This window comes from Budorcas taxicolor, chromosome 8 (assembly GCF_023091745.1).
Source record: "Budorcas taxicolor isolate Tak-1 chromosome 8, Takin1.1, whole genome shotgun sequence".
NCBI classification, from domain to species: domain Eukaryota; kingdom Metazoa; phylum Chordata; class Mammalia; order Artiodactyla; family Bovidae; genus Budorcas; species Budorcas taxicolor.
Window position 1 is genome coordinate 42,313,434 of NC_068917.1, and position 15,283 is coordinate 42,328,716.

General features: G+C 37.8%; 1 protein-coding gene across 1 annotated transcript; it reads right to left on the reverse strand.

Annotated features, from left to right (window-relative positions):
• Positions 1-3,233: 3,233 nt before the first annotated feature.
• Positions 3,234-15,283, reverse strand: CD274 (CD274 molecule). The gene is made up of 6 exons (XM_052645344.1): positions 15,232-15,283; positions 13,795-14,136; positions 8,066-8,350; positions 5,778-5,885; positions 4,312-4,371; positions 3,234-3,256 (listed from the first exon to the last, which is right to left on the reverse strand). Exons 1-6 carry the CDS (start codon positions 15,281-15,283, stop codon positions 3,234-3,236), a joined length of 870 nt encoding a protein of 289 aa, XP_052501304.1.

Below are 15,283 nucleotides of genomic sequence, written 5' to 3' on the forward strand. Positions count from 1 at the left end.
TTAGATATCATCTCTGCCTATATAATTTACAATGAAACACAAGACAAAGGAATAAAGTGCCTTACAAATCCAACACCACAAAAAGGCATTAAGATTTAGGAATGGAGTAAACAGACTTCACAACTTGCTGAATCAAAATTCTTGCTTGTACTTCACACAAAACAAAGGATACTGTCACCCAAACAAGGGATATTGTGCAAATGAACATGTATAAAAAGATAACAGGAAAATTTCTGTCGGAGATTCTGTTTCTTCAGCCTTGATATATGGCAAAGCAAAGAATATTTTCCTTGTCATTGATCCAGGTAAGTGAGGAGGGAAGAAATATTCTGGGATCTCCTTAGAGGGCATCTGAACCTTTGGAAAGCAATATCTTAGGAGACCTGTGTAGTGGTAAGAACTGGTTGGACTCAAGAGTTCAGACAGCTCACAGGCCTCATAAGCCTTTTCTGGCACAAATGAGGATCTAGGGTCAAGGCTCTTGACTGGAATTTCAAAAAGAACACATATTTTGCAAGTGCAACATCAAAGTCAAGTTTATACTCAAGAGAAAACAAAACGAAAAAAAATACCAAGTTCCAGACATGATTCTGTCAAACAGACTTAGCAATAAAGTCATCCTTTAAGGCCAGGTTGACATGGTACATTCTGGAAAATCCATTGTGAGAAACACATTCTCTCTTTGAGAAACACAAAATAAACCAAATCCAAACACAGTCATAGAGCAAGTACTCGACAAAGGCTGGTTGTCTAAATGTAGTAATTATTTGGTATGTACCACCCTGGGACTGTAGCCTGCCAGGCTTCTCTGTCCATGGAATTCTCCAGGCAAGAATACTGGAATGGGTTGCCCTGCCCTCTTCCAGGTGATCTTCCCAACCTAGGGATCGAACCCACTTCTTTTATGTCTCCCATAAGATCAAACGTGGATTTGATCCTTGGGATGGGGAGATCCCCTTGAGAAGAGCAGGGCAACTCACTCCAGTATTCTCGCCCGGAGCATTCCATGGACAGAGAAGCCTGGCAGGCTACAGTCCATAGGGTCGCACAGGGACACGACTGGTGACTTAGCACGCACACACATCTTCTGAAAGACACTAAGAGGCTATGGAAAAGATGACCTAGAACAAACAAGACAGTGCCCAGCCTCTGGGAACTTCACATTTCTTCTATCTACTACATAAGAAATAGTATATTAAATAAAAATAGCAAAGTGCACAGCAGATGCATAATGCATTACCACTGACGTGGAAAAGAGCAAAAATCAAAAATACGTACACATTTTACAAGTATTTCCACATATATTCACAGAATATCTTTAGAAGACAAATGAACAAAAGATCAGTGATTGCTTCTGGAAAGGGAAACTAGATGAGTAGGAGGATGGAATGGAGACTTTTTAATGTCTCCTCCAGGACTTTTTGAATTTCGAATCATGAAAAAGTATAAATTCAAAATTCAGTTGCATTTAAATAAAAAAGAAAACTGCTATTAACAATACCAGGCCCTATATAAATAAGCATCAAATTTCATGGCAAAGGCAAACAAATCAGGGGTAAATACAGTGATAGAAAAGGATTTCCAGAGCCATTTTCCATGGTTTTAAAGAATACTGACATCTCATAAACTGAAATCACTTTTATTTTTAAAATATTTACGCTTTTCAACTGTCCAGGAACACACTGGTTGGCTACCTAGAGAATCCCCTCCTTTGGAAGCTTTCTAAACTTTCCTCCTCACAACATTTTTCTCCTTTTATAGCTTGTGCTATAATGGACCATATTGTAGCAATACATTTTCTTACTGATGTCCTTATTATACTATGAGCTCCTAGAGGGAAGTTTCCTTATCTTGCTCATATCTGTAGACTCTGCCTGGCACAGTGATTGACACGCTAGGGCACTTCCTAAATGTTCGCTGAATGAACATGTCTTAAAGTAAAGCATAGCTGTAAATTATATTCTAAAAGGACAGAAGGTAAAAAAAGTGTTTTTATTAATTCTTTAATGGAGAAGAAAATGGCAACCCACTCCAGTGTTCTTGCCTGGAGAATTCCAGGGACAGGGGAGCCTGGTGGGCTGCCGTCTATGAGGTCACACAGAGTCGGACACGACTGAAGTGACTTAGCATTAGCATTAGCATTAATTCTTTAATAATTAAAAAAGAACATATATATATATATATATATATATATATATATATATATATATATATAAAACGGAGTTATTTTGCTTAAGAGCAGAGATTGGCACAACACTGTAAATCAACTATATACCTCAACTTAAATAAATAAATAAATAAAAGGACGAAGGGTGACAGCTTTGGAAATCTGAAGTCTGCTATGTATTGCCTTGGTCAAGTTTCTGTACCTCCGCTCCCTCAGCTGTGAAACAGGTAGAATAATAGTGCTTACCACAACACAGTTGCTACAGGGATGAAATGAGATTATGTGCACACATAGTTGTAAACCTGATATTTAAATGTAAGAGATATTTTGGTAACTTATCTTATTTTGAGGTCTGAGAATAAGATTATCCAAGTCAATTGAAGTATCAGTGGGTTAAACAAGGTATTAAAAATATCTTATACAAACTAATGGTTTGTTCTCTATGATTCTTAAGTACTGACAGTTATAGAGGATATCAAGTACTTTACAAATACTACATTTTACTTGACACGCACAAGTCATTGAGCAGTAAATTTGGTCTGGTGACAAAGTGTTAATTTCTACTACAGCATATCTTCAAAAGAAATCACTCATAGCCACACTCACATGACAAGACCCCACAGACTCAAAATAAATAAAAATAAATCATATTCAAATACTGTGGCAACACTGGGATGCTCAATCAACCAGGAGACAAATCAAGACACTGAGTAAAGGCAAAGGGCACTTCTGTAGGAACTGACCGTTAAATCAGGGAATCTCAACCTGTTTTCCTAAGATGAGTGATGGATAATGTGCATGGAGGTTCATCATTTAGAAGTGTCCTTTCTCCTTTTCACATGTATTGATGAGTCTTTCACCGTTTGGAGGTACCAATGTTTCCTTCCACGGTACCTTTATTCCTTCTTCCTCTGTCCTCTTCTTTCTCAGCTTCTGTTTTCAGAGCGTGGGCTTTCTAAGTTCTATATCATCTGCAGCCCCCTGGCCCACTGCATATCTCTGGTCTGATAAACCCAAACCACAGGCTGAGAATCCCTGTTTTAAGATCAGAAGTTGCAACACTGGATTACGTCTCCTCAAAATGTGTAGCTGAAGAGTGAAAATGAGAAACATAAGATATATTTGCTAGAGGATATAATAAGCTTTCAACAAGACAAAGAAACATTATATTTATGCCCAATTCCCTTTACATGATAGACTGTAACCATCTACCATGTTTGCCAGGAACTGTCCTGGTTATGAAACTGAAAGACTCATGCTCTGAGAAAACCCTTATCTCTTGGCAAACTGGGATGGTCTGTCACTCTAAGAAGCTCCAAACAACACTCACTAATTAGCTTTACAACACAAATGAGTGTTATGGACTACATAATGAAATATGCCTGAGCTTGTCCAGGGTAATTAGACTAACCTTAAACCTGGGCTTATTGTGAAGTTTGGTTTCGAATTACGTAAGAAGAATCAGAAACCTTAATATAGTTTTCTTCTTAGTTCAATGATCTTGATTGGGTGAGGTCTTTCTGGACTTCTACAAATGTAGACATTTGTGGTGAAACAGATTTAAGTGAACAGGTTAAAAGTTAGGTTCCACAGTCAGGTTAGCAGGCTCCAAAGCCTGATTTTTGTCAAGACTTGTGTTCTTGAGCAATTCATATTATCTTTTTGATTCTTTGCTTTCTCCACTATAAAACAGGATAATCTAGTTATCCTGGGATAATAAAAAAATAAATCTTCTTTGATATTGCGGAGGGAGAAGATTGAGGTATTGTACATGAAGCAGTACACACAGTGCCCAATATAAAAGTTTTATCTATCTACCCTTCCATTCATCTATCACCCATCCACATAAATCAGCTTGGTCCCCTAATGCAGGGAGATGTTAGGATGCAAAGCAAAGGACCTAGCAGAGAGAAGCTGCCTCCTTCTCCCACCTCCCCAAAGGGCCATCCCTCTATTCCCCTCTGCTATCCCTAAATCTCAGACTGGGAACCGTTCTTATATCAGAGTCGTGAAACAAATAGGAGCTAGTAGTTCCAACACTCAGCATTCAGTAAAATAAGGGGAGATTATGATAATAGCTTTCCCCTTGTTCTTTAACTTTTTGTTTCCTTTCTTCAACTTCCAATCCCTGCTAAAATTCTTACCATTTTGTTGCTTTGAATTCATATCTTGGGTGCCACATTTTTCTACATCCATCTTTCTCACTTGAAGAAAAAAGTTATTTTTATTTTCATGTAATACAACTATACATCCCACACAGTGACCCAAGTTTAAATCCTATGTTCCTGTGAAATATTTCTAATCCCTTAGGAAATCTGGTACACTTCCTTTTCCCAGGGGTCCCAACAGTTTAGAACACATACTTTTGTTTCTAAATTTTCTTCAGGGGTATATACTTTTATTTTTTATTCTTCCCCCACAGATGTACCATATCCTGAGACCCTTTATTATACTTTAGTTTTCTAGCCCTTTCTAATGCCAGTTAATGATTTTTTCACATGGAAATGCAAGTTGTGGTCACAGCCACTTCCTTGGACAAATCAACACCACCTCAGGATCTTCCTATCACTGAAACTAGTCTGGCTGTCTCAGTTCTCTGTTCATTAAAAGAAGCTGACCTCCACTCCCTCAATTACACCACTTTCCCAGATCCACCCACCTCTCAAGGGGTTGTAGGGAATTTCTCAACAACTATTGGAATTCCCTTCCATTTTCCACTTCCCTATTTGCCATCAGATAACTCTATACACAGATCATCATCGGATCCTTTGGTATACTTCTCAAAGCACTGGGGAAATGTTTACTCTGAATCATCTTAAAATGAAAGGAAATTATTTGAATAGACACATTTTCCTGAATTTTAATTGTCCTCTTGGGTAAATAGAGAAATATACACATTAAAATTATTTTGAAAACTATATAATACCTTCAGCAAACTGCTCTGTGGTAAAAGTACCACTGTTCTATATAAGGAACTATTTTTATTATTTAAAGCTCCCAGAAGCCAGCTCAATATAACAGTGTAACTAACTCAAGAAAAATTCAACTGAAACCAACAGGCATTTTAACTCTTTCTTTCCTGTAAGTCTGTGGTTATTTGCATGATAGAAAGAAACTGTTTAACACTTGGTCTTCTTCAACCTCCATGCACACCCTTTTTCTCCTGATCTTCACCCTGCAATCCTGCACAGCTCCACTATAACTGTTGTGAAACAGTGGAGTATCTTTGTGTTACCTTGCAGAGGCAAGTCAGGTTTGCCTGCAGCCATGATCCAACTCTCAACCCCTTAGAAATGTTACTACAAGTGGTTACTGCCACCCTCCAATTCAAATGATGCTATAGAACAGTAGCTAAAAATATACTTTGCATAATTGAAAGTTGGCCCTGGCAGGGAAGGCTAATAGAAAGGCATTTTATAAATCACTGTTTCCTGTTAGGGGCACCCCTAGCATTTGGGGTAGAATAGTCTTCTGATACATGGGACTGTTCTGCACATTACAGGAGATGTACCATCCCTGGCTCTGCCCAGCAAGTGCCACTGTGACAACAGTAGCAGTCTCATACATTTTTCCACAACCCCACCAGAGACTGTCACAATAAAGGAGATACCATTTCTTTTCAGACAGAAGATGACTGCCAGGGTTACATGCAGGAACAAGAAGAGAGCTCCCAGAATCACCAAGTGATTCCTCGTTTTTGCTGGATCTGGATATGGTTCTGAAAAACAAAATAAAATGAAACTGACTAAACATAAAATTTTCTTTGGGAGGGACCAAGAGAATAATCATCTTTGAAGTTTAATTTAGGTTAGCATTTTCTTAAGTACCAAAAGTTCCTTTCCAGTGAGTGGCTGGAATGGTGAAATACCTCAGATATGAAAATGGGGGCAACATGGAAAACTGGAAGCGGCCCAGGTGTTGGACAGGTGGACCTGGGGTTAAGTTTTGCTGCTACTCACTAGCTTTGAGTTCTCTGGCAAATCATTTAACCAGTCTACAAAATGGAAATGATACTGAAATTTTTGTGAGGCTAAATGTTAATAAAATGCTTTTCATAGGGAGTGGCAGCTCAGTATTCTATGATAGCCTTGATTATTTCACTTCTTGCATTCCTTAATATAAAAGCTAGCAGCCTACTGCACATGGCAAAGATGCAATGTGATGGCTAATTGGCACTCCCAAAAGAGCTCCTTCTTCTCCACATCTGTGGCCATGATTGTAGATCACGGTTTGCTTTTTTTCTCTCCACCGTTTGAACACCTTGGGACATCTAATCACTGGTACTTCTCACTAATCTATCTCCAGCCCCCTGCAGGAAGAAAAGCGGTCTTATGGCACATGCTGCTCAGAGACGAACTCCCACCTACCACCATTAGCTATGCTTCGTGATTACCTAGTTCAAGTTTTAAAGCCACAATCATAGTCAGTCTTTCTCCAGTAGCTGTCAGTTTACAAAGTCTGGTAATAACTTTATGAATTAGGTGTGCCAAGTATTAAAGAAAAAACCCCCAGGTGACAGGTGAGAACACATATTTCAAACAGTTAGGTGAGTTAACCCTAGGTCTTCCCACAAGTAAGTTGTTATAAAACAGCTTTTAAATGGCAGGGAAATACTAATGCAGCTCCTCCCAAAGTGACTCTTTAATTTTCTAAACTGCTTTTGTTCTTTTTGTTCTTAGGGCTACCCTGGATTGTCTTTTCCTATTGTTCACCTATTCTATTCAATTTTTGGGTTGTTTTCTCTGAAGTATCAGAGCTTTACTGTCAATATCTAGTGGGGGTGAGGAGAGTGTGGTGAGAAGTGCCTCTGAGAAGACCTCTGGGTTTATATTAACATCATGCTCTCAAGGCTCACCTTCTCTAAAGGTCTGAGCCTCTCACCAGATTAAATCCTGCCTTACCCACTTCTGTAGGAAAGTGAGATAAAAAACATAGCTGATTCTGTGCAAACAAGAGTCTCAAATCATTTTCATGCATTGTAGCCCATGTATTTCCAGGATACTGTTGCCCAATAGGTTATAACTATGTAAGAAAAGTGAAAAGCACAGAAGAAATCAAGTCGCTTGCCCAGGGGAACACTGATTTATGCACTAAGAAGACTACCTTGGAGGAGACAGAATGGGCAGGAAGGCACTCTCCCATCTGGAATAAGGTAGAAAAGTACATCCTACTTGTTTCCTGCCACAGAAACTCTGGAAAGAAGGAAACAGCTGTGACGCACTCAGATCTGGATTCCTAAAACATAGCCTGAGTTGTCTTCCTCTCAGGTGCTCCTCTGGATCCCCCTAGCCACAAGAGCATTTCTAACATGAAATGAGATTGCCTGTTTTATTATCCATTTCCTGCAGAGTGTTAACTGTTTTTTACTTTTCTATGAGCTTCTAATGCCTGGAACGTACAGCATATTGAATAAATGCTTGCTTAATGTTTCAGTTCAGTTCAGTCGCTCAGTCGTGTCCGACTCTTTGCGACCCCATGAATCGCAGCACGCCAGGCCTCCCTGTCCGTCACCAACTCCCGGAGTTTACTCAAACTCATGTCCATTGAGTTGGTGATGCCATCCAGCCATCTCATCCTCTGTCATCCCCTTCTCCTCCTGCCCCCAATCCCTCCCAGCATCAGAGTCTTTTCCAGTGAGTCAACTCTTTGCATGAGGTGGCCAAAGTACTGCAGTTTCAGCTTTAGCATCAGTCCTTAATGTTTACTAAGTAGAAATATGACTCAGATGAATGGAGGTGAAGAAGAAGAATGCATTTTGTAAATGTAGTTCATTCATATAAATATAGTTTATTCATTCATTCATTCAACAAACAATGAAAGTTTATGATGAGCAGGCATCAAGCTACATACCAAGAGACAATACTAGGCACATTTTAATTGAGATGTTCAAAATATTACCTGGGATGACCAACTCAGCTGTGTTGTTTTCCTCATGACCTAATCTCCGAAAAGTGCAGTAGAAAATTTTGTCAGCTGTTGTGTTGATTCTCAGTGTGCTGGTCACATTGAAAAGCTTTTCTTCCCTCTTAGAATTGGTGATGCTGGTTTTGCCACTCAGGACTTGGTGATCGCTACTTGTCCAGATGACATCAGCTTCAGGGTAACCCTCAGCCTGACACGTTAGTTCATGTTCAGAGGTGACTGGATCCACAGAAATTGTGTGGTAGATTTTGCGGTATGGAGCTAGGTCATGAACAAAAAGAAGGCATGGCTTTCATTTAACATAGAACTAGACATGTGGCTTTTTGGTCTTGTCAACTTTAGATAGAATACCTATCCAGGCTGTTCTCAAAGAAATAATCTTAAAGCTCAGATGTCTCAGCAGTGGGGAATGTCTGGTAGTTTGGCCTTAACTCTTCTACTCATACTTGGGCCAAGTTTGGGCTTAAAGGAATACCTATCTTGCTATAAAAAGTATATTGCTATTTTTATTGAGGTCAAAGTAAATGTACAGATTGTTTTAAAAGAGAATGTTCAACTTTAAACCAGTAGTCTTTCTATCCAAATATAAAACATGTCTGTTCATTTGTTCAAGTCTTTATATGTTTCTCAGTAAAGTTTTATAGTTTTTATAAAGGATCAAATTCTTAAATTTATTCCTGGACATTTTCCCTTTGTTTGTAAAGGTGTCTTCATCAATACAAACCTCTCCAGCTGTTCAGCACTGTTTTCTTACATTTTATTTAATAAACAGAAAATTTCATTTTGATATGACATTCACTTTTTCAATATTAGGTGTATGATCAGGAATTAGGAATGAAAATAGTATTACGTCATTGTAAAAGTTGACACATGTTCCTGAACGGTACTTTTAAAAGTTTAAGTGCATTTATAGGATTTTAGAATAGTTTTAGATTTACAGAAAAGTTGCAAAGATAGTATAGGGTACCCGTGTACCTCTTCCCCAGTTTCCCCTACTGTCACCACCTTACATTACCATGGTACTTTTGTCCTAACTAAGGAGCCAACACTAGAACAATACTGTTAACTAAATCTTACACTTTGTTCCATTTCACTAGATTTTCCCTACTGTCCTTTTGCTGTTCTAGGATTTCATCTAGAATACTACTATGATACTTATTTTTTAAACTTTTTAGCTGGTTATTTTAATAAATCATTTAACTTCGATTAAATTTTAGATCACTAATTTGGGATGCTTTTAGGATTAAGATATCCAATGTACTGAATATTTTAGTAGATTAGTGCACTTATATTGTTTAAGAGCTTTATTTCATGTTTATTCATTATAACTATGTTAACATGTTATTATTCTGTTGGCATAATTTTTACTCCTAATAGTTTAGTGTTACCACTAATGGTATAAGAAGAAAATATTAGAACTTACACTCATATGTATTTTTATCATAACAATTAAGAAATAATCTAAGCTTAACAAATTTTACTGAATGACACTGCCCCTCACTTCATGTACCTCATGAGGGTCTTAAAGGAATAGAGGAATTTTATAACACCAAAGGGAGGACAGTGACTTGTTTGAGATTATTACAGATACTCAGGTTCTCTTAGCTAATTTTAACTACACTAACCTGCTTACAAAATGAACAACTAATAAAAAGGTTTACCACAAAGAAGATGAGCATTGAAGATATTACCAATAATTTAAGCTAAAACCAAAAGGAAATGGCAGGAGTGACACTTCTTACCACAACTTTATGAAATAAAACATGTACCTAACTCTACAGGACAAGGCATTGGTTAAAAAAAAAAACTTCAAGATTGTCAAGACCATCCACTTTGGGTATTGATGAATTTCACCTGAGATACACTCTGCTTTGAAATTAGCTGATGATAGTGAAGCATCATAATTAGTAAGACATTGAAAATAATGTTTATTAAATTCTCATGTCATCTTTTTAAAATTTGTATTTTTTATATTTATAGATTGTCCAATGTATTTTCATATGAACCATATGAAATTGGTGGTGTTCAATGTCTTTTGCCTTTAAAATTGTCAATTTCTTATGACATAACCTATATACTAGCACAAATATATTCTTTATAAACACACACACATAAATATATTAGTTTAACATGCTTTCCTGATGGGATAGTAAATCAAAAACATTTGCAGATGAGTGGTTTACTAGATCTGGAGTACACATGTGCTAATCCAGACCATGAAAAGTTAATAGTAGTTTTAAGTCAATATATTAATATAGCTCAATACACACTTTGGAGAAAAAAACACAGAAAATAAAACCTGGCTGTTAAGGGCAGACCTCAGAGCCAAATTGCTTGAGTTTAGAACCTGGCTTCATCACTTAATAGTTGAATGAACTTGGCAAATTACTTACATTTTTTTGGATCTCAGTTTCCTCATCAATGAAATGAGGAGAGCAATACCACATGTCACTGACTCGAAGATGTTACCTACTGAAAGATTCACTCAGATTTCAGAGCTAGTAAAATGTGAAAAATGTGCATTTTTAACATGATAAGCTCTGACTCCATGGAGTCATTTGAGGATTAAATGTGGCAATACAGGTAAAGTGCTTAGCGTGGGGCCTGGCCCTTAAGTACTACAGAATTACTGCTAGAGTTGCTCTTCCTCTTCTTACTGCTACCAAAGTGCACTCACGTGGTATTCTTTAGAAAGTACTCACAGCTCCTGACGAACAGCCTTGGAAGTAAATTTTCATATATCCAAACATGTTCAAGTTTCAAAAATTTTAGATTTATCCTATTTAAGGAAATACATCATTCATTCATTCAAGAAAAATTTTTTATGTGTTCCCGTCTTACTACTACTCTTATATGCCAAGTCCTAGGAAAACAGCAATAAATATAACAGACCAAAGTCTCTGTCTTTGTGGACTGTACGTTCTAGAATAAGAAGAGAGATAGTAACAAAATATATAGGTACATTTATATGATATGTTACACGATATGGGGTCAAATGCTACAGAAAAAACTTAAACAAGACTAGTTGGTGAATTTGGGGGAGAGATGAGGGTGGTAAAGCAGTTAATCCTTGGTCCATACAAACAAATTAGCTTTATCAGGATAACTACACATACTTTGTTCTTTCAGTTGCCTAGTCCTATTTAAGTTCTTGAAAGTATAAATGGGCACTTCATTTTCCTGGCTACAGGGTTCAGTGTTTAAGGAAAAAATAACATTTTCAACTGAAAAGTCAAATGTCTGAGAATCTGGTATTTAAACAAAAATGAAAGGTGCAATAACACCAAAGTGATAATAATAATTGAGTTAATATAAAACTAAACTCAAATTTTAGTTTTGAAATGCTTCACCTTTAAAATCCCATGGTGACTGAACTCCCTGGGGGGAAGCTGTGAGACCACATGTTTGCAGTGATGGGAAGAGAAGCTCGACAGCTTTACTCGTGAAATTATTTGCATATGGAGATGACTCAGGAGTTATACTTCCCTGAGTTGTAAAGCTCATGTAAGCCAGCATTGGTTCAGTGCATGAAAGCTTGGTGTCTGGCTTGCTTTCAGTGCAGCTCAACGTAACCCCCTATGACCACTGTGTGCAAATGACAATGAGATGTTCTGGGACTAGGATGCCAATTTAGTAATTTACAATATGAAATGGAATAGTCAAACAAATCACACCCTCAAATCTGGCTGGTCATCTGTTTTGCTCCATCAAGGACCCCACCTTGGAAAAACCATCAATGCTGAAAAGTTTTCTACTGTTTTAAACTACAGCAAAGAAAATCACAAATCCACAAGGGACATTACAGAGCCCAGAAAAACTGGAAGAACAGCTTTACAACAGGGACAGCTTTCCCACTCTCTGCATACTCCCTACAGGCTGATGACTCTTCTTATGGAAGCAGAAGCTTATACTCTGTACTTCCGTCTAATCTACTTATGCCAGGCTGATACTCTTCCTACCCACCCAAGATCTAACAATGCTGGCTGTTCATAGAGCTAAGTCTTGATCATTTCTTTAATACCTTGAAATATAGTATGCCTGATAACTGCTGATAGACTGAAGAAAAGTTAAAAATCTCAACCTGGGATCCCATCAGCTTGTTTTTATAAATATCTGCTCTGGAGAAACATATGGTAAGATACAATTAAATTAAATCTATTTCATAAGACAAGTGAGATTTTGATAACAGTAGCATTAACTGAGCCGAATTCAGAGGCCCAGTGATACACCATGAAATAAGACACATTCCTATATAAATTTTATTTTGAGTGTATAATGATTAGTTACTCTTTTATGATAAATGTAAACTTTTCTTACTCATATTACAGATTTTCGGATTGATGCTTAGGTCAGGAATAGAAACTCCAAGGAACACTAACTCTAGTCACATATTAAAAGGTCACCATGTGAAAAAAAGAAGCAAGCAGATACTCTCAAAACTGTGACTATAGATGGCAGATTCCAACTCAGTATCTGAAAGAAATTACAAAAGGCTATGGAAAGGAGGTCCAAATGACATCGCAGTAAGCATGTGAATAGAAGATCCTTTGTGGAGATTTCTTCGGGTGTTTGGACTAGCTGCTCTCGTCTGGGATTCTTTCAGCTCTCAATTTTGTGGATCTTAACAGTGAAAGCAGAGGTGGTCAGCTAAGGTGTTTTCCTTTATTTAGCTAGCTGCTGCTGCTAAGTCGCTTCAGTCGTGTCCAACTCTGTGCGACCCCACAGACGGCAGCCCACCAGGCTCCGCCGTCCCTGGGATTCTCCAGGCAAGAACACTGGAGTGGGTTGCCATTGCCTTCTCCAATGCATGAAAGTAAAAAATGAAAGTGAAGTCGCTCAGTCGTGTCTGACCCCTAGTGACCCCATGTACTGCAGCCTACCAGGCTCTTCGGTCCATGGGATTTTCCAGGCAAGAGTACTGGAGTGGGTTGCCATTTCCTTCTCCGTATTTAGCTAGAAGCAACCCCAAATTTTTAACCCAGGTGGCCAGATATCATATTTATAGGTCAGTACCTAGGAACTGGACACTCACAGTTCCTCTTCAAGGCTCCAACATAATATTGGCACAGATTTTTAAGATGAAAGTGTGCCCCAGTGAGCACAGTTCATACATTCATTTATTCAATACTTGACATGATTATTTTTTGCCTTCATAGATTGACTTCAAGTCTTTTTGAATGTGAACTTTACAATGGGATTTGTTTTTAACATATGTATTTACATTTGACATAGAGAGTTTCCAAGGAAGGAAAATGCAGGCAGACCTCATAAAACTGAGAAATAGGTACTAAATTTAAAAATTCCTGGAGGAGCATACAAATAGTGATTATTACCTTTGCATGCCATGGAAGATATAGTGGCGAAGGGCGGAGAGACATTTTTGTAGTTCATTGTATCCTTTTCAATAGTATGTGAATTATTTGCAAGTATGTGTATACATATTACTTTTATAATAAAAAAGTGAAGATTCGGAATTTTTAGGAAAACTGAATGTACTGAGAAACATGACTGTCATGTTTGGCTCTAGATCTCTGGGGACTATCAAATAGGATGTGCTCAAGCAACACTCATTGGATGAGTGTGCAAATGAATGAATAACAGACTGCTGCTGTGGAAAGTGGAGCTGGACTTCCAAGAACGAAAAGTTCAACACTGAGATATGGTTTTAACAAAGGTTGTGCCTTATTATCTATAATAAATCTTACCATTGACTTTCAAAGTAATCCGCTTGTAGTCGGCACCGCCATAGCTGATCAAGCAACAGTAAACCCCTGCATCCTGCAATTTCACATCTGTTATCTGAAGTGCAGCCTTTCCCAAGGAGAGCTGGTCCTTCAACAGCTGGGCCCTCCCTTGGTAGCTACTGTGCTGAACGTTCAGGTCTTCCTTCCCATTCACAAACTGAATAATTTTCTTATCCTCCATTTCCCAGTAAACAACTAACACAAGCAGGTTTAATTGTTGGTCTACTGGAAATCTGCATTCCAACGTCACATTGCTGCCATATTCTACCATATACAGGTCCTTGGGAACTGTGATAGTAAATGCTGAAAAGAAAGATAACCAATCTTTAGAAGATGGAAAATTCCTCAAAAAATTTATAGAATGAGTCCAGGACTTACAGAAGCTTTATCTGGTCACTTACATGATAATTACACTTACGGACTTACTTCCCTGAAATATTTATTTTATCCAGTGAGCCTGAGACATATCTCACTCCCAAGTTAGAATAATAAAATTATCTAAACAAGTTGTCCCAAAATTCATAAACATACACTACTGTAGAACTAGTACATGGTAAAGGGGTACTTATAACCAGGAAGACTTTGTTTCATGTGGACATACCCAGAATGTCCTTTGACTGGACACTTATTTGCCTTTTACATAGTCTAAATCATAGATCCCAATGGATCTTTCTACTTATTGCCCCAAACTCTTAATCAGTTGTCTGGCCAGATGAGTATAGAGATTTAGGGAGCATCTCAGGCTGATACAGGTACTATGTTATCCTGACATTCCATGTATGCTACAATTCTTCCTTAGAATATACTTATTGGATAAAACAGGTCATAGAGCAAGGTGGATAGAATGATCCTGTCCTTATTTAAAACAAATATGTAAAAGTATACACATAGGCCATTTCCCCAGATATTTTCAGTAATTATTCTTGGGAAATAGATAATGGATAATGAGTAATAGATGGGCTTCCCAGGTGGCACTAGTAGTAAAGAACCTGCCTGCAAATGCAGGAGATGTAAGAGACACAAGTTCAATTCCTGGGTTGGGAAAATCCCCTGGAGGAGGACCTGGAAATCCACTCCAGTATTCTTGCCTGGAGAATCTCCATGGACAGAGGAACTTGGCGGGCTACAGTCCATGGTGTTGCAAAGAATCAGACATGACTGAAGCGACTTAGCATGCACACAACGAGTAATGGATATGGGTTAATTTTGTTTCTTTCAGTATGTCCATACTCCTTATATCTTTGTCCAGTGAAATAGGTTTATGAAATACATTTATCAACTATAATGAAGGAAGAATAAGAAGTCCTCTATATAAAAATTATATCCATTATTTCACTTTTAATCTTATAGTTAAAATATTTAAAATATAGAACCTAATGAAAGGATTTTGCATCTTACCTTTCAGCAAACAACAGTAAGCCATGAATGTTAAGACACTATATATCCTCAT

What these genes read in the sequence shown, in the direction of transcription:
- CD274 (XM_052645344.1), bottom strand. Translation starts at nt 15,283, where the DNA reads ATGAGGATATATAGTGTCTTAACATTCATGGCTTACTGTTGTTTGCTG. An exon ending in AGCTGAGTTGGTCATCCCAG is followed by an intron (nt 5,886 to 8,065) that starts GTAATATTTTGA and finishes TTTGTTTTTCAG; the next exon opens with AACCATATCCAGATCCAGCA. An exon ending in CTTCTGTCTGAAAAGAAATG is followed by an intron (nt 4,372 to 5,777) that starts GTATCTCCTTTA and finishes TTTTTCTTCAAG; the next exon opens with TGAGAAAGATGGATGTAGAA.